Raw genomic sequence first — 25,727 nt, 5'->3', positions numbered from 1 at the left:
CATTATTGATGGAGAAGTAAATCGGTGGTATATCTCAACCCGTGACATCGGGGAATTCTTGCGGAATAATAAGTAGTCCCTGTGATTTATTTCGATGTCTTCTTTGTTCAAAAGCCTTCGCATCGATCCGTATCAATGCACAACGCAGAGACGGAACCTTTACGAGCGAGCGAGCGAGCGGTCAAAGAGTGCATTCAGTATATTTTTTTTTATTTCCTGCATGGATCCGAGAAGAAAGGTTTTTGCGCAGTCTTCGAGTCGGGATGTAAATCATCCACTCGTAATTTCGTCCACGCAAAAGTCAGCACCGCTGCCCTTGACCTTTATAACTGACAGAGGCCATAGTTTATGTGACGCTAGGGTTTATTCTATTGGAGTCAACTTTGGTGTAGTAATCAAGCCATTCGATGATAAGACGTGAGAAGAACGCTATTTGAAATGAACTCTCAGAAATGTAGGAAACGTTTCGCCAAAATATATCTGACCCAAAAGATCGAGATAACTTGTAATAATCACCGTATTAATTCTGAATCTAACAGTTTCAGGCTTAACTTGGTGGAATTCTTTCATGGTGAGGTGAAAGAAAGAGAAAAAAAACAACTTTGCACTTCCACACACTTTTTTAATATAACACGACCATGGTTTCGATGCTGCGCATCATCTTCATCCACCTGAAGATGATGCGCAGCATCGAAACCATGGTCGTGTTATATTAAAAAAGTGTGTGGAAGTGCAAAGTTGTTTTTTTTCTCTTTCTTTCACCTCACCAGTATTAATTCTGCATAAACTCATTAATTATGAAGTTTATTGTTAAGTAAAATTACTCCACTCTTTTTTTACCCTTATAAATAGTCTATTTTTTCTCAGTAGCGCAAAATATACTATATGTGTATTTAAGAATAATGGAATTTTGAAGGTTACCATAGATGGAGCAATTTTTGCCGGGATAATAATTAGAGGAAAGGTGATGGAAAATGTGCAAGAAAATATATACGTATTTTGGTACACCTTTTGAAATTTCATAATTGCGATTAATTTTCGACAAAAAAAAACTTCTCCGAGCTATTTTATGATAAAAGACATTTATGCTGAACTAGCTACTTAATGAGAAAGGAACTTTTTAGAATTTTGACGCAATAATATTTCAGTGACTTGCATGAGGTACAGGAAACTTTTATGAGCAGGTGAATCTGTATCCGAATTCTTAATCAGCACCTTACTGATCGTTTGTATATGAGTAATGGAAGCTGATTTGTATTTTTTTAATTCTCTAAGAATTATCGCCAGCATGTCTACGTTTCCTTTTGATTCTACCAGCTTTTCTGCTGTTGTAATTCGTATTAGCGAAAGGCTACACACTTCTTTGACTTAAAAACTGGTTTCAAAATATTCGGTTTATTTTTCCACACTGAGAATGAGCAAGAGGGTCATGAGTAAATAAAAACTGCATTTTTATGTCACAGTTCTTAACTTAATAATATAATAGTGAGTGTTTTAAACCTCGGCTGACTAATAGGGCGTTAGAATCGTTCGCCTGATTGCTAAACGACTGACTCTAATTGACGATCGACACACGCGCCAAGTACTCACAGAAGGCCCACTCTCCTTCCATCGGATTATGAGAAACACCTCAAGTAAGCAATTAAAATTAGTGTGGATCATCACTGGAAAAATGAATACCTCCATGTAGGTAGTATAAATACCGACCACAAATCTACTTGATGCTGTAAAACGCAATATCCTTCTTGAAGACAAGCCAAGGGTGGGCATCTTTTACGGAAGGAGATGACTAAAGATGAATGTAAAAAACCGACATTCCATCACAATCTTAAACTTATTACTCCTTCAACAGGAATCACAGCGACCGACACTGAAACGTCCAAAGAAAAAAGAAAAACTCGATAAAAGGATTCGGGAGGTTTCCCATTACCTGGCCACAGGTAGAGTTTTTCTGTCAAAAGAAGGTGCGTAATCATAAGCAGGATGAATATAAACACTAGGCCGGCCATCTTTCATTACCATAGGCTATAGATTAAGGGATTGGTTTACAGTAGCCCTCCAATCTCTTCTATCTCATGACAATCACACTATTCCTTCGTAGTCCCTTACGCTGGCTACATAACTTTCCCTTTCTTTCCTCTTCCTCCCATCATAACTCATCTTAAATGTATGTTCAGTGCTTCCCTCTTTTTTTCCTTCTATGATGCTTTCCTTTATGACCCCAAAAATGAAGCAAAACTGTAATTCTCACCGGGCACACCACACAAATTTTCTTCAAGCTTACTATCATTAAAAAAAGGTTTGACATATTTTTATGGAAAAGTTTGCTATGAATAGTAATTCAGAAAAAAATCATGACTTAGTGTGCTTTAGAATTCGTTCCATTTGCCTCCCTTAACTTTATGTCAGCTTTTCATATGGAGTTCTCTCTTCACTCATCATTCAAAAGCTTTCTTCAGTACTCTCAAGGTCGACACATTATTTCATTTTAATCGTTCTAGGTGACGTCGAAATTCAGCACCAGTGACTCTTTTGCCTGCTTTGAGAAAATTCTTCTAATTGTTTAAAGGTGCCCTTCATTAATTCAATCCATTGAAAACGCTATATGTGCCACCCTTTAAATTATTACAGTGTCATCATCATCTGCTAGTAAAAACGGAAGAGAAAGAATCAGAGGGCATGAGGAGGCGTTCGTTCCTCTTTTGCATTAGCTTCTTCTCAACTGCCACAAGCAAACAAATACGATATGAGAAAACAACACTGAATATCATTTAAACCAAGAAAGATAAGCTAATTATACAAAATAGTGACACTCCGATTTCCATCAATTTTTTTTCCTTAACAGGGCATTCTTTCTTTCCTTCCAGATCGGAAAAAGCAGTGAAGATGTCGCCTGTTTTGCTAGCGACGGCACTGCTGTGCTGCTCTCCCCTGTTCGCCAGCGCGGAGGGCCGTAAGCCCACGGTCGATCTGCTGCGCGATCCATCCCCACTCTCGCATTCGGCTTTCAACCGAGAGCTCCAAGGAGTATCACCATTGTTCGCCGCGTTCACGAGGCAGAGGCGACAGGCTACATTACAAGGCAACCAAGTAGTGAAGGACGATGGGGCCCCCTGCAACCACGCCTTCCACAGCTACCTCTGTTCCACAGGAAGGAAAGCAAGGCCGCACAGGCCACCGCTGGTACCGCAGGGGGACAGAGAGAACGGACTTCAGTCCTCCATCGTTGAGTCCAGGCTGAGGCTAAGCACACTACCACCGCCGACCTCCAGAAGTCCTTCCCCGACTACCACAACCCCACCCCCGCCACCTCGAGAAGAAGACCCGTTACTGCAGGGGTACTTTTCATCGCCTATCAAGTCGGAGTTGCCGGTGGTGGCCTCGCCTGCCGAAGCCCCCGTGGTGAAGACAAAACCCTCTCCGGGAGAGAAGGTTGGGGGTGGTAGCTTATGCGATCACCCTTTCCACTCCTTCCTATGTGCAAAATCTGGAGGGAGGCGGAACAAATTCGGAACGAAGAAGTTGGAATCGGAAATCCCGCAGCCATCATTCCTGTCCGAATCCATTCTCCAACCCCTTCAGGCTGCAAGCACCACTCCCAAAACCACAACGCGGGCATCTACTACTAGGTTTCCAGTCACAACGAGACCGGTCACACAACGACCAACCACCCCCCGAACTGTCACCCAACGAATAACGAGACCCACCACGACCACTCAGAGACCAACGACTACTGTAGCGCCGACAGAGAACCCACGAGAGGGTCAGAGCTCCTTTGCAGTAGGTTCTAGGGTCCCAGCACCTCTAGAGACCGCTCAGGCAATTAATGCTCCAAAAATAGCACCACCTGAACACAAAGATGCTTGTGGACACTCCTTTCACTCATACTTGTGTTCCCCTGGAAGTGGAAAAAGGAGGCGAATCTATAACGGCCGACGTCCAACTATTACAAAGGTTAAAGACCCAGATAACTCTTTGACTGGGGATAGCTCAAATCCTTATGGGCAACTAATCTTACCATTATCGGTGACAACCACAACCACGCAGAATCCAACATCCACCATAAGAACGACACCAAGACTAATAACCACGATTAGGCCGACAACCACAACTACACGTCCCATAACGACAGCTAGGCCGACCACACCGAAGCCAACAACGACCACCAGAAAACCAACAACAACCACACCACGGCCAACAACTACCACACCTAGACCAACAACTACCACACCTAGACCAACAACTACCACACCGAGACCAACAACAACCACAAGAAAACCAACAACAACCACACCACGGCCAACAACTACCGCACCGAGACCAACAACAACAACCACAAGGAGACCAACAACGACTACAAGGAGACCGACAACAACTACAGAAAACCCTAGAGAGGGTCAAAGTTCCTTTGCCGTTGACTCTAGAGTTCCACCACCCCTACAAACTGCTCAAGCAATCGATGTTCCAAAAATAGCACCACCAGCCTCAAAAGATATTTGTGGTCACTCCTTTCATTCATTCTTGTGTTCCTCTGGAAGTGGGAAAAGGAGGAGAATTTATAACGGTCAACCCGACAGGCCAGTTCCCAACAACATTTTAACTGGCGATAGCTCCAATCCATTTGGACAAGTAATTCTACCGTTGTCTGCGACTACTACAACTACCCAACAACCGACCACAACAACTCGAAGAACGACCACCACGTCAAGGCCTACAACTACAACACGAAGAACCACGACGACCTTGAGAACAACACAAAGACCGACGACCACGACCAGACGGACTACGACCACTCCGCAGCCAACAACGAGTACGACCCAGTACACATACACTCCACCAACTACTTCCAAGCCAACCACTGTGATTCCATTAGTGCCCCAAGAAGCTAGACCGTTTGAGCAATCAATTGCGGCCCCTCAGTCTAAGAAAGAAGATCCAAATTGCAATCATCCTTTCCACTCTTTCCTCTGTACCCCGACCAAGCCGAGAAGGAACAGATTCGGCGAACGAATAAAAATACCTCAGGCATCGCAATCAAATCCGCAAAGGGTACTCCCACCGTCGTCGCCTACACGGTCTAGACCAGTCCCTAGTGTCGCCACACCTGACCCATACTTCTCAGGTGAGATACTCCTCCCCCTTTCCGCCACGACTACTAAGGCCCCCTGCGTGTTAGGGGACCTGAGGCCGGAGTGCGACCCAAGCCTCAGAGGCGATGCCTCTTCTCCCAGCGTATCTGGGGTGAAGGTTCCTGTGCCTAAGCCACCGCCGCCACCGTCCCCAAGGAGGACACCAAACCCAACTCCTCCACCACAGCCACCACCAGTCCCAAAGCGCCCTCCGCCCTCATCCCCATCTCCAACTCCGTCGACACTTCCTCCACCTCCACCTTCATCGACGCCACCCCCTACTCCTCCCCCGCGTCGCCCCCCACAACCTCGACCTCCACCTCCGGCTAGGCGACCCCCTCCAGTGCCACAGCCCGACCAAAGGCCCGACCCCGCGGAGTTCGCCCGTAGCTTTTCTGCCACGAACGTGGTGGAGAGCAGCGGGACTCATGGCGGAGATCCCTGCGCTCACGCCTTCCACTCTTACCTCTGTGGGCCTTCCAGTCGCCGAGGGAATAGGCGGAGATCCTTCGGAGAGAGATCCTTAGGCAATCAATAAGAAATGAATCAATTAAAATCAACGATGGCGCATTAATTCTGAGGAAATCCCAGGATAGCCCATGATTGAGGCAAAAACCGTGCCTAAGGCAACCTTGTGTCAGAAAATAAAGTCGTATTGGGCATAAACGGTCGAAGAAACGTCTTCGTTGTGTGTTCAGAGGATGTGATTTCTTTGTCTTCATTCCCTGTTTACTCTTCACGAATAATTTTCGTTGATCTTTCAAAAAACGAGTATCTCTGTCATGCAGGAAACGTAAAATCAAAATTATCACTTTGGATAAAATAATCTCCACGTATTTCCTTTCGCTTTAAAGATGCCTCTTTGTGTCATAGCGGGATTTCCTAGTGAAAATTAAGTCATTTTTAAATTAAACACCCATCCTTATGATGTATTCCTTGAGCTTCACAACATTGCCAGTTAAACGTGCATTTGCAACTGGAACTTATTGTGGCATGTACCAGTCCAAAACTTAATAGGCGGTCGAAAGAAATTAACTCAAGGTTCTATCTAGCAGGCGGCGTTCCGAAAAGACACCGTCAAAAAGCAATTATTATAGTAACTTAGGTTTAGCCACTGTACTGGGACTCTTGGCAAAATGGGCAGTATTTGAGAAATATTCAGACAGAGTTTCTCCGAGGTTAACACGTGCATGAGAGATGAGCTAATTTTCGATTTCTGATTCATGATAAATTGAATATTTACGTAATCATTCTTTGGGATCTTGTCCCTAGCCATGCAGTAAAGTTGACCTAGTCCAAGTATAAAATTCGAACAAAAAATTAGCAAAACTGGAGAGATTTACTTTTATACATTACGAATCCGCAGGGTCACCCGTTTGAATCCGAAATCTTTTGTCATATACGAACTCAGAATTGCATATTTCTATTGAAAATGGCGACTTTTTCCTCAATAATTGTTTGGGGTTTCAACACCATGTTCTGGTTTATAGGAAATCCTAATTTCCGTTACGGTTTCGCTATATTAATCCTGAAATAAAAACCTCTAATTAACTGCTGTCATTCCGTGTGTATGCTTATGACGAATTTTTATCTAGCATGCGAGAAAAAACTGTCAGGAACTTTCACTTTCATCTTTCATGTCAGTCCATGCGCTTAAGGATCTTATTCCAGCGACTCATACAACAGCGTCAATCATAGATGGATATCTTTATTCTTATTTAGTGGATTCAGACGAAGAAAATTTAAATCACCCATGATGTACTCCCTCCGTTTTCAGAACAACGCTAAGAATAATGGGGCTTTGGCATGGTTTATTCCATATGAATCCAAGCCAGCAACGGAAAACATGAAGATGTTAAAAGCATCATTTTTCGTGGCCTGCGACTTCCTTGCCCGTGGTATCATTTTCACCCTTCACATCTCCGGCTGCAGCATGAGTTATGGGGGTGATTCTCGGCCTTTTTCTCCCACTCCCTGGTTGACGTAGAAAACGAGTGCCCGCGGTGTGTTGGGTGACACGTACTGACGGAGTTGCCTTCCTCGCTGCTTGGTTAACCTCTCCATACATTACATATCCGCCAGAAGATCAAGTCGCCCAATTTAGCACATGGTTGACTAAAGATGCGGATGTTAGTGCTTAAAAACTCTATCCAGCTATGCAAAACCTTGTGGAATGACAAAAAAATGACTGATCTAAAAAATACATACTCGTATATATATATATATATATATATATATATATATATATATATATATATATATATATATATATAAGTGTAATCAATTTGTGAGCGAGCTTTTGTTTGTAAATAAATGTTTTATGGAATTAAAAATTTATCGAATTTGGATTTGTTTCGTTTTTTCATTCGTAACTTGTGGTACCTCAAAGAAATCTATATCACTTTCAAAATATTTTTAACCTCGTAAACCATGTTTGCGTAAATCATTCTTAAACGAAGTGAGAACGGAATAATTTAATAATGACGGAGGTACTGGAAAGGTGAAAGCAGGAAATAAACACGTACCATCGCCTCAACTGTGAAATATTCCGTATGAGATTAACATTTACCCAACTATATACGACGACGGCGGTGAAAACTAGCTGTACCCATATGTTCAGACTGCAGAAAATCCTTGTTTTGACCGACAAAAGCAGTACGATTACCCTAAATTAACATTGACTGACGTCAACCGAAAGCTATGGCTTTCACTGACATAACGAATCCTAAGTTTCACATTTCAACTCAAAGATCCCAGAAAAAAAAGTCATCGCCAATCGTAAGCATCAACAGGCTGACTGCAATATTCCCCGAAATCCTGAAAAATACGTCTTTCCCCCTCGTCTCTTATTCCCGTTGAAGCCAAAAGAAAAAAAATAGAGACACGACACACAATGGATGAGGATTTAGAGGGCACACGGCACGCGGAGTGAGGCTCCAACCATTTAATCCATCTCGGAGACGCCGAAAAAATCCTGCCACACTCCCTCCCATCGATCCATCACTTGGATGAAAGTGAGAAAAAAAAACTGAACGCGGTTTGGCGCACGGAAAGCGGCCGAACTTCAAGAAAAGTGACGCATCACTCATTCTTCGTGTTGGAATGGAATAAAAAAAATGAAGGAAGGAAGAAAGTTATAAGATGGAAGAAGAAAAAAAAACAAATGGACCTGAAATAATAAATGAGAGATGTTACAAAATCAATGACCAAACGTTTAAGGTCAGCTAAAAGGGCAAAAAATAAAGAGGATAAAGAAACCCAAGGTGGGTCGCTCTCTTTGCAGATGGGGACGGAGAAAGTGTCATCTGGAGTTGCTTCTTCGGACGCGGCAGAGCCGGCCGGCTGGCTGGCTACACGCCGGGCCCCCCTCCACTGCCGGAGAGCGTGGGGCGGAGAGGAGTGGGTGGGATGGACCGTTGGGGGAGGAGGGCGGGTGAGTCTTGCGTGTGAGCAGGCTGCGTGCTAATCTCCAGATTACAGGGTACGATCCGCGTAGTCCACCTAGCGGTTGTGTTCATCATTATCAGACACACGAAGTGTGATTAAAAAATAAGTAACGAGTATTTAGTAATTTCGCTCATTGTATAGTGCACCGCGAGTTTTTGCCACAAGGTCAAACGACCAACATAGAGTACTACTTACAAGTTCAACGCCGTTTTTTTCGTGAAGTTTTGGTCAAAAACAGCACCGCAAATATATCCCAGCCCCACGTGATTTTTTCCCAAAAATAAAGAAAACCTTGAAGGGCTGTATTTTAACAGACATTAAAGAAATTAAAAATGCATCCCTGAGAAAGCTAAAAGCCATACCAAAGCTGGAGTTTCATAAGTGTTTTTCGAGTATAGTAAAAAGCGCTGGCATGAGTGAAAAATATCTAATGTGGACTACTTCAAAGGGGATAACATTGATATAGATGAATAAATAAAAATCTTTCCTAATAACTGTAATTCCCGTAATTTATTGAACACGCCTCGACATTCATCCAAGCGCTTCCACTATTAAATAAATGACCATCAAGTAGAAGAAAGCAGTGGGTACACTGGAGGGATAGACGATTTATCCGGAACCTTATACTTGTCAACGTAGTACTGCACAGGATCTAAAGCAGAAGGCACAAGGAAGGGCTGCCCAATGCCATTCCCACTTTTCGATAACGGAGGAAAAGGTAAGCGGAGCATGGGAATGGTTGGGAAAAGAGTGAAAGTAGGCTGGGAAATCAGTGGAGTAAACTTGAAGTCAGTAGGAATAAACTAGAACAGGTAGGATAATTCAGATATTTTGCAAGTGTTTTGGACGAGGGTGGATGGAGTAGTTAAGGACATTGAAGTAAGTCCTATGTTAAGTGAAGAAATTTTTATAAAGAGGCGGGAGTTGATGATAGGCATCTTAAATACGCAAAGAAAATACCAGTGAAAATTTAAATATAAGGTATCGTGTAAGGTATTGTGTGGTTCGGAAACTTGGTCTTTGAGGCAAGTGGGTAAGGGTACACTGAAACTTATGAGATCTGGGTGCGTAGGTAATGAAATGGATAGGTATTGAGGGGAAAGAGAGACGGTTTCTGGGATATATTCGAAGGCGGGACAAGTGGATGGAGGCGATACTGAGAGGTAATGGGATGCTGGCGACGGTGATACTCATATACGGGAAAATTCTGAGAATGTGAAGTAAAGGGAGGAGAAGAATAGACGTTTTGGATGAGATTAATATGGGTAGAAGGTATGCAGGGCGAAAGAGTGAATTAATGAAATATTGAGTGTGGTGTTTAAGGGGATTTGTGTGCCGCTAGCTACGATTCAATAAGTTTAGTCGTGTGACCTGCTAATACCCATCGTAAACATAGCCTTACTCCGTATACTAATTCATAAATAAGTATATAAAAATAAATTTATAAATTCTCCTGAGAGTCTCCGCTAAACATCGACTCACATATCCACATTAATCGATGTCCTATGATTCCCGAACGCTCTGTGGGGTAGGGCTTTGTGGATGCCTACCATGCTCCTTTTTGAGTGAGTGGCTCAGGAAAAATCTCACTCAAGGTTTCTTATGGCATTATTTTAGTCATTATTTATACAGAAAAAATTTACTTATCCTGCATCACGAAAGAACACACTATTCAAACGCCCACTTAAGGAACTGTCATTTCAAAATTATGGAAGCATTTACCAGCTTATAAAAGTAGTTTCGAAATGCTTTCTGTATTTCACCGTCGAAATCAAACCAAAATTTCCCGGTGTTGCTTCCCATCTGCGATTATGTGCTTTTTACGTTAGAGGGAGTGTCCTTCCTATGGAGTATGAATCCGTGCCTGAGCCTTTAGTGATCGACTGTTTGAGTCTTGCATGAGTAACTCCTCCCTGGGGATCCATCTCATGGCAACTTCCCCACCACTGGACCCAAATGATTAAACTACTTCCAAAACCTCGGTTTCACGGCTTCTGGCGTCATATTGCGATGTGATCACAAAATGACCCATGTGGTGTCGGGCCTCATTTAGACTCACGAACTATTAATAGCTCAGAAGCAATCAAAAAGGATAGATGGAGCACGGGAAAAATTCCAGGTTTTTCTCAATTTGAAGTGCGACCACATTTCTTAGTGTTGGTTGGTATTTCATGTTTATTTGTGGTGGGCTGTAGGATAACATTTTATGCACCCTCCGGATGTCCCTGCTGAGAAAACGTCGGAATGAACTGAAGCCTTGGACTGTCTGAAGGTGGAAATGAAGAGGTATCTGTAACATAAGGTTTGCCTTAGTATTATTCGCAAAAAAAACTTTCATTTGTATACTCGGATTCTATTATTATTTTCACCTCCTCTTTCGTGGTTATTATCCCGACCACTCTCAAAACCCCCTTGCGCCAAAAGCCTTCTGTGTAACTTCCTGTCGATCATACTTTTGGAGACACAAAGTGGAAGTAACAGATTAAATACAAGCATACACTCTCACTCAAGTAGTAGTAGTTTTGAGGGGAGGCGACCGACAGCTAAGGTCATTTGCGCCATTGGGGATGGTCAGGAAAGGATGAAGGGTGGAGAGAAACCCGGCGTCGGCATTAGCCTACTCTTTACGAAAGGCGTCAAGGGGTCCGCAGTTTAACGTCCCATCCGACGGACGGCGTACTCACTCAAAGTGCCCTCCACAAAGCACCTCAAATAGGGATCGAGATACCTCTGAAAAATATTCAACACCGCCGGGATTTGAACCCGCGCCCTCAGGGTGGGAAGTCAGTACGTTAGCCACCGCACCATCCCGATCCCCCACTCTCACTCAAGTATACCCTCTTCACCTCTCATAAAAAAATTACTGTCTCTTCTATGAATAGAATAAATCTTGGCTTTGCGAACGGTAAAAATATAATAAAATGAAAAACAGGACTTGAGTGAAGGCATTAAATTCGCAAATCAAACGCGAAGAGAGTTTAATCGTTGAAAGGCACCAAGAGTTCCTTGAAATAAACGTCGGACGTGTTCATAAATGGAATTTGCCAAGCGTCAGCTAATTCAATGCAAATAATAATTTTACATAATCATATTTTATAATGCTTTAAGGATATCTTCATTCTATTATGAGGCGAGAAATCTCCACTGAAAACAATTATTACCCTAATATTCGTCTCTATGTAATCAACTCCAATGATTTTTTCAGGAAGACATATTTCACGTCTTACCTATATATCTTGTCATTCACGAAGTTGAGTTCTGTAAGTGCTAAGAATTTTGCGATAGTTTTGATAAATCAGTATTTTCAACTTTCCAAAAACAGCGCCTTGAACCAATATTATAGATTTACGAATGTTTCGAGTTCAAATAATGCCTATGACGAACAAAAATACCGGTTAACGCAGAAGCAAATTTATCACCTCATTCATCAATCGAAAAACAAATTTCCTGACTGAATTTAAACACCATTTAAACGTAAAATCTCGCTTGGATGGCAATCACAGATGTGCCCCCGCTTGACCCAGCGAATGAACGTCGCAAACAGGTTTCTCTTGATATTATAAGTGGTTTTAATGAAATTCTTCTTCTTCTTACGCCACGGTTTGATTACGGCCGAGGAGTGATTTATTCCCTCTTCGACTACTGTACCGCGACCCATAACACGCGTTGAAAAAAAAGTTGAATAGGTATAACTGCATGGTGCTACAATCCAGTCTCGGCAAATGCAGTGCTATTTATCTATAAGGCAAGCGAGGATGACTTAGCTAACTTGGAAAGCCACCAAGCCGCCTACCGAAACGCACGCAACACGAAAATACTTCCATAGGTGAACACAACCTCTCGATCTATTTTATGAAAATAAGGGATAGCTAACGTCATGCGCAGTGATCATTTTTGTATGGGCGAGCCCACGTTTAGGATCCTGCCCTTCGAGGGATTCTATTGCGCATGTGCGCACGCAAGGCAATGTAAACAAGCTCGCATTGTTGGTGAGAGGAGAGTAAAGCGGCCTCCCCATAACTCTCCTTACTTTCCTTCCACCCCTTACAGATTGCTGTTCGTGCACATTGCCCCGCAAATCATACACGTAAATGAGACATGTTTCAGAGTGATCTTATCGCTACTTGCTTGTCATTTTGCACTCGACATATGTCCACCTTCTGAGCACTGGATTTAACTCCATGATCAATGCGACGAGGGGAAGTTTTGTGCTCAATAAATTTGAAACTACGGATTGACTCCGATCAAATATGCCAATTACACATCGAAAAAAATATTCTTACCCGCTTTTATAAAAATATTCTCAACTCCATCCGCGACCGAATGAATGTTTTCCCACGACATGCGAAAATATGTTAAGAAATGACTCGTCAAAACTTTGATATGGAGCGTAGCTATTTACGGCGCGGAAATATGGTCACTGAAGCAGGAGGATAGAAGTAGACTGGAGGCTTTTGAAATGTGGGTGTGGAGAGGGATGGAGAAGGTGGAGTGGACGGAAAGGAAAACAAATGAGCGGGTGCTGAATATGGTAGGGGAGAAGAGGGAATGGCCAGGAGAAATCCTAAGGGAGCAGAAAAAACGAACGTAAAGTATATTAATTATTGGCAATGTGATGTTAAAGACTGTAATAGAGGGGAGAATACTAAGCAAACGAGGAAGGGGTAAGAATAAGATAGGGATGTTGGAACGAAGTAAAGGGAGGGAGCAAGTACACAGAGATGAGGAGGGAATTGTGGAGTAGGATGTTGGATTGTGTTTTGTCAGGAGAAACAAAATATTTATTTGGTGGTTGGGTCCATCCAAAACCTACCTTAACCGGTACATTACTTTATGATATATACGAAAATAAACCCATTCATACCGTACTGCTCGCACGCATGAAAATGTACTACATATAATCCTGGATCTGGTGCGATGCGAATATTGTTGGGCCAATCAGGAGTAAACATTTCGACGAGAGCGTGCGGTGTGTCGCGTATCACTTCTACTGATTAGCTGAACGATCTTCTAACCGCACGGCCAACTTACCATGAATTCCAAAAATCTCTTGGTAGGCACCAGAGCGCCGAGATAGGAGAGAGGTGAAAACGTTCGTTATGCTGGCATTATATGCCTAGGATTGGATAATTTTACACCACTTCGAGAGACAGGAGCCAGCCGGAGTGCCTGCCAACCGCTGGGTGTCAATCTCATCATTCCACTCCGGTGAATTGGTTAAGCCTTTTGGAAATGATTGCGCGAGAAAAATGTACATTGGCTACTCGGTGGCACTGTTACGGTTATAACGAAATCCAAAGTTGAAGACGTTGTGGATGAGTTGGTGACATTGGGTCACTCGGCATTTGATCTTAAGGTTTTACATTGGGGATCTCTGTTTGAGTCCCAAAGAAGGTATTGGGTCATCCTCTGGACGCCTTTCGGTCACCTTTCGTAAGAACGTCTTGTTGACGAAGGAATTTCGGAAATAATGATGTATTCAAGGTAATGATGGATAAGTTAAGAGCAAGTGAGATGGCTGTAAACGCAGTCACCCAAACAAATTTATGGGCAGTGGTACTACGTACAACTCGGTTTTGCTATCGGTCGGAAAATTTAGACTGCGTGCGTTAGCGCGATGTTTAGGGAGCGTTTGGATCTCAAACCCCGAGGAGTTGTAAATACGTTATCACGATTAAATTATATAAAAAAATACCTAACGAAGAAATTTTACGATAATCTCGAAAATTTAATGCTCAGAATCAGAGTAATAATTCACAGAAAAAAATTTAGCGCGAAAGGAAATTAATCGGGAAACAGGTTTTTTTAAGCACACGCATTCATCTATAGCTCCAACTATGCAAAGAAACGATTTTTTACAAGAACTATCTGGTGATTTCTGAATTTCCCTAATGTAACTTGTCTTCAATGGTTTACGTAACACACACGTTAAAGATGAATAGATCATTTATGTCAATTCAACCTCACATCCGAAACTTTTACCGATTTTTAAGTATTATTTAAGTATCTCTCAGGGATTCAATTTCACTTTCACATCATTTTCATAGAGGCGACTTTGCTTGAATAGGGACTGCTAATGAACGCGAGAAGAGAGTTGACCTTTTCGAAATCAAGATGGGCAATATTCTGAGAGAATTAGAAGAGGAAATCTTTTGCTTGCATACCTTAATGAAGACATATCAGCTCTCAATTTAAGAAATAAAACTCAATGACAATGGAATACGCAAACAGATTATAGCAATGTTAAACTATTACACACACATTTGGGTTGATTTAAGAATAAGCAATTCTTTAGAAGAAATGAATCCACGAAAATATTTTTCGTTTTTGTTAAAAAAATGAATTTTCCTGAAAGAATTAAATTAAAGTTTATGTTTAATTTTATATCGTAAATATTGTCATTGAAAAATAAATATACTCCCCCATCGTCCTGAAATAACGAATAAAGAGCGAATACACTATTGACAACCCTCCCTTAAGTCCCGTAATAATTTAATTATCGCCCGAAAAATAATTGTTAATGAAATTAATCACTGAAAAATTCAGTCTCGGGGATTTTAGGTCAAGCAATACGAATCTTAAGGGAAGCCTTTGAGCGCATTTTGTCTTCGAAATTATGACTGCAAATGGTACAACCCCTAAGCAATCAATTACATTTCACAGATTTCATCTTACGGTGAAATCAATGGAATCAATTCAGACATTCCCTAAGAGAAAATAATTCGACTCGAAACACGCTTGTTTCAATTAATAGTCGCTCTTAAGGCGGAAAAGTCTGGTTTTGTTCTATAGGCTTATGTTTCGCAAGTAAGATTCGCCCGGCTGAAATTTGGCTTTTAGGATGACTTGGTGATGTAACTTTTAACATACCCGGGACCATCAAATGGGAGATCCGTTGGTAGAAACCCACTGGTGTCACCACGGCAAATATTCATAAAAGCGTATTAACTGATATTTTTGCGTAAAAATATCGGCTGGAGTATGTTTGAATGTGATTGAAGAGTCGCTTGAGTCATCAGGAGTGTCAGGAGCAGAAGAGCATGTGTGAAAAATATTTTTGAATATACGCATCAGAGGCGAAAGATTCATTCAACGACTGAGCTGAATGAATGAAATTTGGAAAAGATAGTAATTTTCCTGAAACAATCTAAAGGAACCCTTCGTTGGACTTTACTTACTACGAAAGGGAACGTCTTGATGGATTGTGTATGAGTGAGTACATAAATATCTTTGAAATAATGGGAAATGAAGATACAGTCTATCACCAAATATTATGACTAAATTAGGTAACGCACCCTTCATCGAAAACCTTCTCCATCTTCCTTATGTTCCGAGACTTATCTAGGTTTAAATGACAGCTTTCCCTCAAAAAGGCACATCGGCATATATACCTCTTCCTGGAGGCACGCTATGCTCTGTAGCAGGCTCTTGAGAATTTTGTCGCCCTAAATAATTCAGAAACCGCAGGGAGAAGCTGGAGGAGCAATGACGGATAAATCAAGGTTACGAAGTGATTGTGATGAATTGGGACAGTTAGGAAAATCCAAACGATTTGATCGAAGGAATTAATCATTATTCATGACCTCGCATCGGAGTGATGAAAAGGATATTGAGTTATCACGCGGCAGCCTGAGATGCGGTTCAGTTTCGCAACTCTCCTCGAGAGCCCGTTTACTTTCACTCGGAAAAATCCGTGCCCGGGCGCCGTCCCTCCCGATATGTCGTGCACGATGCACTTCGGCCAACCATTGAAACCTTGCCAACGATGCGCTCTCCCATCGGCAAAGGTTCGGGATCGGGATGCTGCGCTCGCCTGAGTCACTCACGGATGTCCAAGTCTCCTATTGTACGAAAAATAAGAACGAACGTTCGCGGGAGACGTTCACCCACCCTTCACCTCGATTAAAAAAAAGGTTGCACGTGCTTTGGTTATTTCCAGACGAGATCACGCGTGCAAGACGAGTGCACTTTCACCCTCTTTGAATGAATATTTACGCTGCCGTCACGTTGGGTGCGATCACCGGCCACTAATGACCGCAGCACCACCAGGAGTGGACGAGGAAAATCCACCCAGATATTTCTCACTTCATAACGAGTTTCCAATTGGTAACTCATATTTGCGGTCATCAAAGTTCTTAGGTGAAATCTCCGTTCAAAAATAGTCCCCTCGGGTGGAAGACATGGGAAATGAAGGACTGGGGAAATTTCGCAGTTCACTTAAGATGCAAAGATAAACGCCTACATAGCATTATGAGTGATTTATCGGAAGTATACAAATATGCGTTCACTGATAAACCACTGAACGCTAATTTTAATATTAAAATTGAAATAGCTAGACAGCTAGAAATAGCTATATATAAAACTTATGTGAAAGTGATACTCTCATAATACAAATATCGTCACTATCGTTGCTTCGGCAGTTTGTACAACTTTGCAGTACCCTCGAGATCCAAATGCAAGTATCTTGAGCATAAGCAGTATTTCCTAGAATGTATTCCATATTATTACTCACAATTCGAGCGCTGTTTTAAATCGTTTTAGCGTAATTTTAGTTAAAAAAAATTCAGGATAGTTACAGATAGAGCTTAAATAGGTCGGATTATTGATTTAATATATTAACCTCCTTCGGGAAGTGTTATCATATGGTTGGATGGGATTTAAAGAAGATTGAAAGATCGCTTATGCTTATGTTTCACTACGCCCAGAGTAAATAAAGATAGTCAAATAACTAAATTGAAAGTAAAATAATATATTGCTTCTTTAAGGCTCTTTTCAACTCAATGATCGTATTAGGAACAGTGAGAAATGAAAATTCGCTTTTCCATCATTCCAAGCCTTTTACACACACATAAGAAGGGGAAAAAAGCACAATACAAAGGCTAAGCAGATGAAGAAAGCATTAATATGATAAGATAATCAGTTTAGGGTATAGGTCTATAAATTAAAATTCGTCCTGCCGAAAATTAGGAATAAAAGCAGGTCACAGAAGAAAACTAGATTTAAGCCTTTGTGGTAGGGTTCATCAAAATGGAAATTTTGTGAAAATTACAACTATATCGACAGTAAAACTGTGCCTGGAGCTAAATTAAATGAATGTGGATCATAATTAGTTAAAATTCCTTTAAAGATATTAGTTATGGTAATATGGTTCTACGTGTATCTTGATCTACCAGTGGTGTAGTTAGAGTTTCTGGTAATTTACCAATCAACCAAGCAGTAGAACAAAAACACCCCCAAGAAAATTCCACCATGGACGGATTGCCCCCCCTTGCAACACTAGTGAGCCCAACAACATATTAGATATAATAAAAGTACTTCCTACTACGTATTCAGCTGAATCCCCGCAAAATTTAGTCAACCAACAATTAAAGAAGTCCTCAATTAAAAATGATGAAATAATATGACCTGTTTATCTTTAAAAAGCACAGACTCTATAAAAAAAATGCTTTTTATTGTGCATAATCCCTGTATTAATTACAATGAAAATTCATAATTGAATTTCACACGTAATATGAGAGAATACTTAACAATAGCCTACAGTAAAAAAACATGGAACTGTGTGAAATAAAGAATCAAAAATGTAATTTATGAGCATTTCGCAAAGGGAATAAAAATATGAACACGATCATGCTCGAACATGAGCATAACAATGCTTTTCAATTCGACCTGTTAAACGTATTCAATCTAATTTCTGTAATGATTTATCAAAATATTGATTAATTTAATTATTTATTGTTCGCGAGAAAAGAAAGGAGTTCGGGAGTATATTATTCTCCTTTGTCCATATTTGTTAAACAATATGATGTGATGATTGTGATGATTCTTCTGTAGTCGTAAATAAACCTGAGTTCCTAAAACTCCGATAATCTTTCGTCTTCGGCACTATAGGAGTAAAATATATAATAACGAAACATTTGCCTCCCTAATTAAAAATACTCTGATTACCTAAGTTATCTTTGCTCACAATTAAAATATGACAAATTAATGCATTATGATATTAGGAGGTGTGAGTTAAACTAAGAGGAAGCCAATTACAGTACGTAACTAGTTGCGACCTCGTGATAGTAGAATAAAAATTAACATATTCCACAGAATTAGTAAACGAAAAATAAGTTAAACTTGCCGTAAAATTACCATTAGTTTAGTATTTCGTATCTTCTTTGCAGTCATATGAACTAGAAATTGACGCACCACTACTCTCGGAAAACGATCACTGTCCAGAAATTTTTGAGAAAGAGTGGTATGAAATATTCCAGAAGTAAATGGATAGGCAGGTGTGTTTCCACCATTTTTCAGGTTCAAACGAATAAGCTGATATTTCCTATTCGTTCAAGCTGTTTTTTTGTCTCTAAAAATCCTCAATTAAGAAAATAATGGTTTCGTAGTTTCAATTCAACTGAATTATTTCAATCTCTTGAGCCTCAGCACGCGAAAAGGCGGGATCAAGCAGACAATTCTGATTCAAAAGAACAATAATTCATACCGTGCCCATATATTTAAAAATAAAATAAAGGGTACCAAAATAAGTGGTACGATGGATTGCTAGGCGTGTGTGTCCACACATGAACCAAAACAATAAACCAATATCCTTATACGTCATGCAATGCATGCGCTTTGTCATTGAAATCAAGGGATAAGGGATCATCATAAAATCGTGTGCTTTGGGCTAAAGGTAGATGCCTAAAGATTATTCATTATGAAACTGCCGTTTTCTCTCTTAATTCACTGAAACGGACATTTATAATTGAACCCTATGGGTAAATGTGTGCTCTTACATAAAGCTGAGGTAGCGGTAATAAACAGCATTGATACTCTTAGTTCGTAACTAATTCTTAGGTTGCGTGGCATAATGGACGAAGTGTCTAAATGGGCATCACTTTCCCTTTCCATGATATTTAATTGACTCAAACACTCATTATTCCTTCCTGTACATCATTTATCGCAAATAGACTATTTAAAAATCATTCGTTGTATAGACTGTCTCTCTCATAGCTCTAGACTAATATATTACTGGAATAACTATCTAAGTAGCTTTATTAAGCTTTATTATCAAAATATATTTTGGCAATTAATTCTTAAAAAATTGACTAAAATAAAAAAAAACTGAAATAAAAAATGAAACTGTAGAATCCCATAATTAAATGCTTTTATCTGGTCGCGGTTCGCCTAAAAGGTATTTTTTGCGGAATTATCCTAATTTTATAGGGGCGACAGCAAATCCTTTCGAAAAATCAAGCAAAAGCAATTTCCGAAACTTCCTCCGAGAGCGAGAATTTCTCAAAGAGGCAACTCAGCGCAAAATATTCGGGAGATAATAAATACAACGGGAGATTCTATCCATGCTGCATTAAGTTATTTTTGGCAAGAGGAATTTATAATGGTGCCAATACCCAAAGTGCATAGAACGTATATGTATGCTTGACCGGGAAAAACACAATAGGTTCTGCTCGAGTTTCTCGACGAAGATTTTCGACGTCATTTCCATATAGCTTCATCAGTGGAAAATACACGCTGAGATAATAGATTAGTCGAAACTCATGAAATAGAAAGGAAAGGGTATGGACGTTTACGCGGAGCATTGGTGACTCATCCGGGATATTAGATGAGTTGGGTGATGAAGCTCAGGTCAAGGGTCAGGCGTTTTTACGACTCTTACGTCTTGGTCCGAAACAAAAGATGTGGACAGTGTTGTAACTTGAAAAATTCCCGAGAGTGGAATAAAAACACTCTCCTTGGCGCTCTTAAGTGTACGGGAAGAGGACTGCCTGGTGGGGAGAGAGGGGAGAGGGAGAGGATAAAAGAATTCCTGCAAAATTTTAGGAACGAAACGGTCGTCGGGAATCGCAAATTTTTTTCGGATGACATGAGCCATAAAAGTTCTTCGGACCGGGAGGTGGGAGGTAAAGATGTTTGGATTCCCGAGGCTTTTGCTGATTCCACTCCCACCCTGGACTGCAAACCTTGGAGTGACAAACGAACTCGGGCTCTCACTTCATTCCTCCGAAAGGAGTTGATACCTGGAGCTGAATTAGCGTTCGTTTCGCTGTAGTGTCGATTGCCACCAAGGATGGAAGCCCAGATGCTTTTGGCTAAGCAACATTCCGAGGAAAGTCCGACCTTCGGGTTTACTTGTTTCTCACAGTGCAATTGCGTTGACTGCGCAAGGGAGGGAACAAAATTGGATGAAAGTAATCGATTTCAAGATTTAAAAAATTAAGTAAACATTCATCTAATAATAATGCGTCACAGAAACCTTGGACTCAATTCAGCATTTATTTGAGACCGATAGTGCGCTCGTTACCTTAATGATATTGTCCTCTCCCTCCGTCGTATTGTTGGCGTTCTCTGCTTTCATTATAAAATTCTCTCCGCTGTTTCGTGCTACGATAAAAGCCATCTCACCATTTTCACTTAAGAAAATACTTTTTTATTTTGGCTGATTATTTTTCCAATTAACCCATTATTACTCGAGATGAAAAAAAATGGGTGTCTTGCCCATCAGCGTCACTTTGGGCAGGGGTTTGTCGATGATAAGCATTCTATTGTCCACTATCTTGTGATTCACTCAGAATGAAAGATAATGATCGCCTTCAACGAACAGTTTCCGACTCGATATTAACAAAAATAATTTTATGCTGGGTTTTCCCAAAATTCAACGTAAATATTATGGATCCTTAAAAATTTAGTTTTCATTAGTGCAGCGGTATCTCATTCCAGACCAAAAAAATTCGGAATTAAAACGGGACTTGGAATAAAGACCATAACTACGAGGTGTCTTCAAGTTACAGGGTATCCAGTTTTTTTACTCTGGACTAGGTGTTCATAGAACGATGGTTGACCTAGAAATACCCGGGCACTCTTAATAAATAAATGACAGATTACTGCACGACTGCACCGTAGAGTGCACAGCTGGGTCGTACAGCTGCCACTAGAGCGAGAAGCGTTTTCAATATTTAAAATGTCGTCATAGTGTACAAAAAAGGGCGTAATTATCTATTTTTTCCACATATGTGGTTTAATATCCATCGAAATTCATCATAATTTGAGTAATGCATGCGATGAGGGCGGGATAGTATATGTGAAAATGTGAGTTTGTGGGTTTGATAGTTCGAAAAATGCCGAGCGTACGGTGATGAAAATACTCATCAAGCATGATCTGGTACTTTCCCGGCGAATAATGTTTTCCAGGATTATTCGGGTCTCCCACCGGGTCCACGTTCGTAGGTTTGCCGACGTTTCGATGGCCGCCGAGTCGTCCATCGTCTTCAGGGCAGGGCATGCCCTGAAGACGATGGACGACTCGGCCATCGAAACGTCGGCAAACCTACGAACGTGGACCCGGTGGGAGACCCGAATAATCCTGGAAAACTCATCAAGCCTCGGCCACGAACGACGTGGTTTCTCCGTGGGGTCAAAGGGACACCTACAGAAGCGTTCTCAGGGGCCCTGGAGTCATAAGAGTCGACGTTGTAAAATGTTTACGTCTAGTGAGAAAATATAATGAAAAGTAACGGTATTTTCAAATTTCTCGTGCAAGTGGTTGTCAGATACAAAATAGGAGTCTTTGATGGCATCTCGTATATTGTGTGTGTATTTATGTATGTATTTGTGTATATGTATACATGTATGTATGTATGTATATATATATATATATATATATACATTTATTTATTTATTTTTATTTATAATTTTTAATTCGCTGATAATCACCTCCGGTGATACCAGAACTTTAGAATGTTTATTTCCTTCCCCTCGTCCTACTCAATATTTTCTCGATACTTCACTGAATAAATTTCCTACGCGCGATTTCTTACTGATTGCACTTGCCAGAAAAATTCAAGCATGCTCTCACAAAGCGTTCACAACGCGCACTTAATGTACATTTCATTTGATAAGTTTTCCTGACGGCAATTAAATGTCTGTATCTAAAGAAGGCAGGAAAGGTGGATGCAGAGCATTTTAATTGGGGACGGGGTGTTGAAGACTTCGATAGAGAGGAGAATGTTAGACAGACAAGGGAGGTGTAGGAAAAGCACAGGCATGTTGCATATGATGAAGAGAGACGGAATGAATGTAGCATTGAAGAAGATTTTCATGAAGTATCGGATGTTAGGTTGTCATTTGTCAAAAGAGGCAAGGAAATGTATCATTATTTAGTCTGTGTCAATCCAAATCCTACCTTAAACGATATAATACCAATAATAATAATACGAGTACGTAATAATTAGCAGAGGCTATATATGCTTATGATACTTTTTCATTTGTAATTCCAATTAGAAATTGTAGTAAATTGTTTCTAAAAGACTAAAAAAAACATGATATCTCACCTATTTCCATATTATTGCCTACAGTTTCACACTTAATTTATAAAACAGATTTATGAAATGTATTAGACTTTAGGGGACTATATTTTCTGGTCCCACGGTTGTTGATGACCTAGTGCATAAAGTATTATTACTCATAATTATCAAGCAAGCTCAGCCTGGGTTTGGGCAAAGCAGAAAGTATGTTTATGGCGGTTTTCCGAAATGAAAGATATTAACACCTTTTTTTCCTCTTTAAAATAATGATGATATTAAAGTTGCTACTTCAAGGAGAACTTTTCTCCTCCACACCCGGAGGCCATGTGAAGGTATCGTGTCGATTTGTTGGCAGTGTTAATTATGGAAGGGAGGATTCACTAGATGGAAAGCTAAAGAAAATATCTCCCACGCTTAATTCTCACACCCTCAAACAAACCCCCCACGCCCCCATTCACGGCTCCAACATTCCCACACACTCGACGCCCCCCTCTCCTACCTCTCAGGGATTCCGGATAAAAAAGTAATTTTTCCCGAAGGTTTAAGCGTCTCCTGAGATTTTTTTTCGTAATTTCGATGAAAATTAAGGACAACTATTTTTCTCATAAAAATTTGTCAAGCTGCGCGGATTTTAAATTTGCACACTTTCTGCGTTCCCTTACATCTATAAAATAATAGGTGAACTACCTCACTGGCGTGTTGCGGAGGATGTATGGGTGAAGCTCCGTGTACAGCTACGTACCTATACATATTTGTACATACAAAGTAACACAAACTCTTACACATGCCTGCATACATGTTTGTACATCATACAATAATTGATGTGCTCGAGTGAAATTTTAAACTGTGCTTTCAGAATTTTTGTCGAAAGTAGGAGTGGTTAAGTCCGATACTGTTTTTATTATGCATCGTGTAAGTGAAGAACGAGTACTTTAACATATCAGTATCTACCCATTTGATTTTATCCTTGCGGTCAAATTTGTCAATTATGTTGGGCGATAATAATTCCTTGGGTGCAAAAAGTGAACTTGGATGTTCTTTAACTATCTATAGTATATGCATTAAGGCCGTTTTATACTATGCTTATTTTAGAGCTAAATACTTAGGATACTGAATAATTAGGATACTGATTACTTAGGATATTTAATAAGGTAGGATACTTAAAATAGTATCGTGTAAAACCGGGACTCGCATTTGATAAATGATCTGAAGTTAATGGTCGATACTGAAAACAGAAATAAGTATGATACCGGTTTTTCAGCCTATTTCTAAAGCCAAATATCAATTACTGATGCGTGACGGTGTTTCAAGAGACTACCGTTTATGGATCTGACTCGTGAAAAGTTTTTATAGAAATTCATTTTTATGGACTTCACTGAAAAAAATGTGCTCGTGGACGCGAGAAGGCTTCCAAAGATTCATAGAGCAATAGAAGATTCGGGAGTATCTTTATAATACCAAAGAATAACTTTTTTTACTGCCAAATTCCAGTTTAGCAGTTAATTGCGCAGCATTGCCATAATTTCATTACCATTCCTTGACAGTCTTCTCCGACTTCAATTATTCGCCCAATTTCTCATTTTCGTTTTCAGTATTGTAAATGTATATCAATTAATATTTCTTCAAATACGACAGCCATTTACCAGTCAGACTTATGGACGGAATCTGATATGACGACTAATAAATGCTAAATTGAATCCAAGAGTAAATTAACACTGCTCTCGAGGCAAAAAAAGAACAAAGCGTCTAAAGCTTAATTCACAAAGAGGTGGATCACTTAAAAGGATTCATCTTAAACTTAGCGCCAAGATCGCACCAAAAAGTCAAAATCTCTATTTCAGTGAATGAAATAAGCATAAAGTAATATTTATGGTGTTTCCTGTTCTCTTCGAAAATCAGGGGCTATCAAACTAATTCCTCCAAAATATCCGTCACACTTACTAGTTTTTCGTAGCAATTTCCAACAAATATGGCGGATTTTCCTCGAACCTTTTCCATATTCCTTAAATAAAACATTGCCCGCCATGGGTTCCAAGTATTTGCCGCATATTCAAAATGTGGCTTAACCAAATAAAAATTGTATCTCCATGGGGCTTCCTTCCCTACACCTGCAATAATTGATTTGTAAAATTTAAATTTGTAAAACGGGTTCCTAATACAAATGGTTCAAGGCTAGAGTGTGTGGCTATCTTCCTCTGGTCCAAATTATTTATCTGAGAACTATGGCTACAGGATGAGTAGATTTTTATTCGAGGCATCTAAAAGATTCAACATTACCTTGTGGCCATGCTAATAATAAAAGGATGGCGTAAAAATGTGAAGTATCACGATGTAATAATAGTTTCAGGCGTAACTTTGTGGAATTGTTTCATAATGAATAAGACAAAACTTTGTAACTCCACATGAAAATAATCTTTATTGTGACCTAGGTTTCACTGCGGTACAATGTTTTCCGACCTCAAGATACTGCACCGCAGTGACCCCTGGGTCGTAATAAGGCTTATTTTACATGCGGCGTTACAAAGCTATGTTTGAACATTACTCATCGTGAAGTATCACCAAGACCTCTCGTAAAATTTGGTCAGTAATCAGAGGGAAGAAGATTCGACGCTAGATAGAATTTCTTGAAAACAGCTTAGGTGGGTTAACTATCATGTAACAATAAACCGTGCATATTCATTCGCAGTAAGAAATTCACATCTAATCCACAATGAATCACTATAGCAAAATACGCATCTGTGGAAAGTAGAGAGAAAATAAACAATAATTTGGTAATTGGGTTCCTGAGTACAATAAAAAAATCGTGGAGTTTTCTTTCCGGGAAAGAAAAAAAGAGAATGAAAAGAAACGA

General features: G+C 40.3%; 1 protein-coding gene across 1 annotated transcript; it reads left to right on the top strand.

The window, feature by feature from the left end:
- The first annotated feature begins 2,886 nt into the window (after positions 1-2,886).
- On the top strand, positions 2,887-5,667 carry LOC139686883 (proteoglycan 4-like). Its single transcript, XM_071583958.1, has one exon. It carries the CDS (start codon positions 2,887-2,889, stop codon positions 5,665-5,667), a length of 2,781 nt encoding a protein of 926 aa, XP_071440059.1.
- The last annotated feature ends 20,060 nt before the right edge of the window (positions 5,668-25,727 follow it).

This window comes from Hetaerina americana, unplaced genomic scaffold (genome assembly GCF_022747635.1).
Source record: "Hetaerina americana unplaced genomic scaffold, ioHetAmer1.1.p SCAF_15, whole genome shotgun sequence".
Taxonomy (NCBI): domain Eukaryota; kingdom Metazoa; phylum Arthropoda; class Insecta; order Odonata; family Calopterygidae; genus Hetaerina; species Hetaerina americana.
This window is presented reverse-complemented; position numbering and strand designations above follow the sequence as displayed.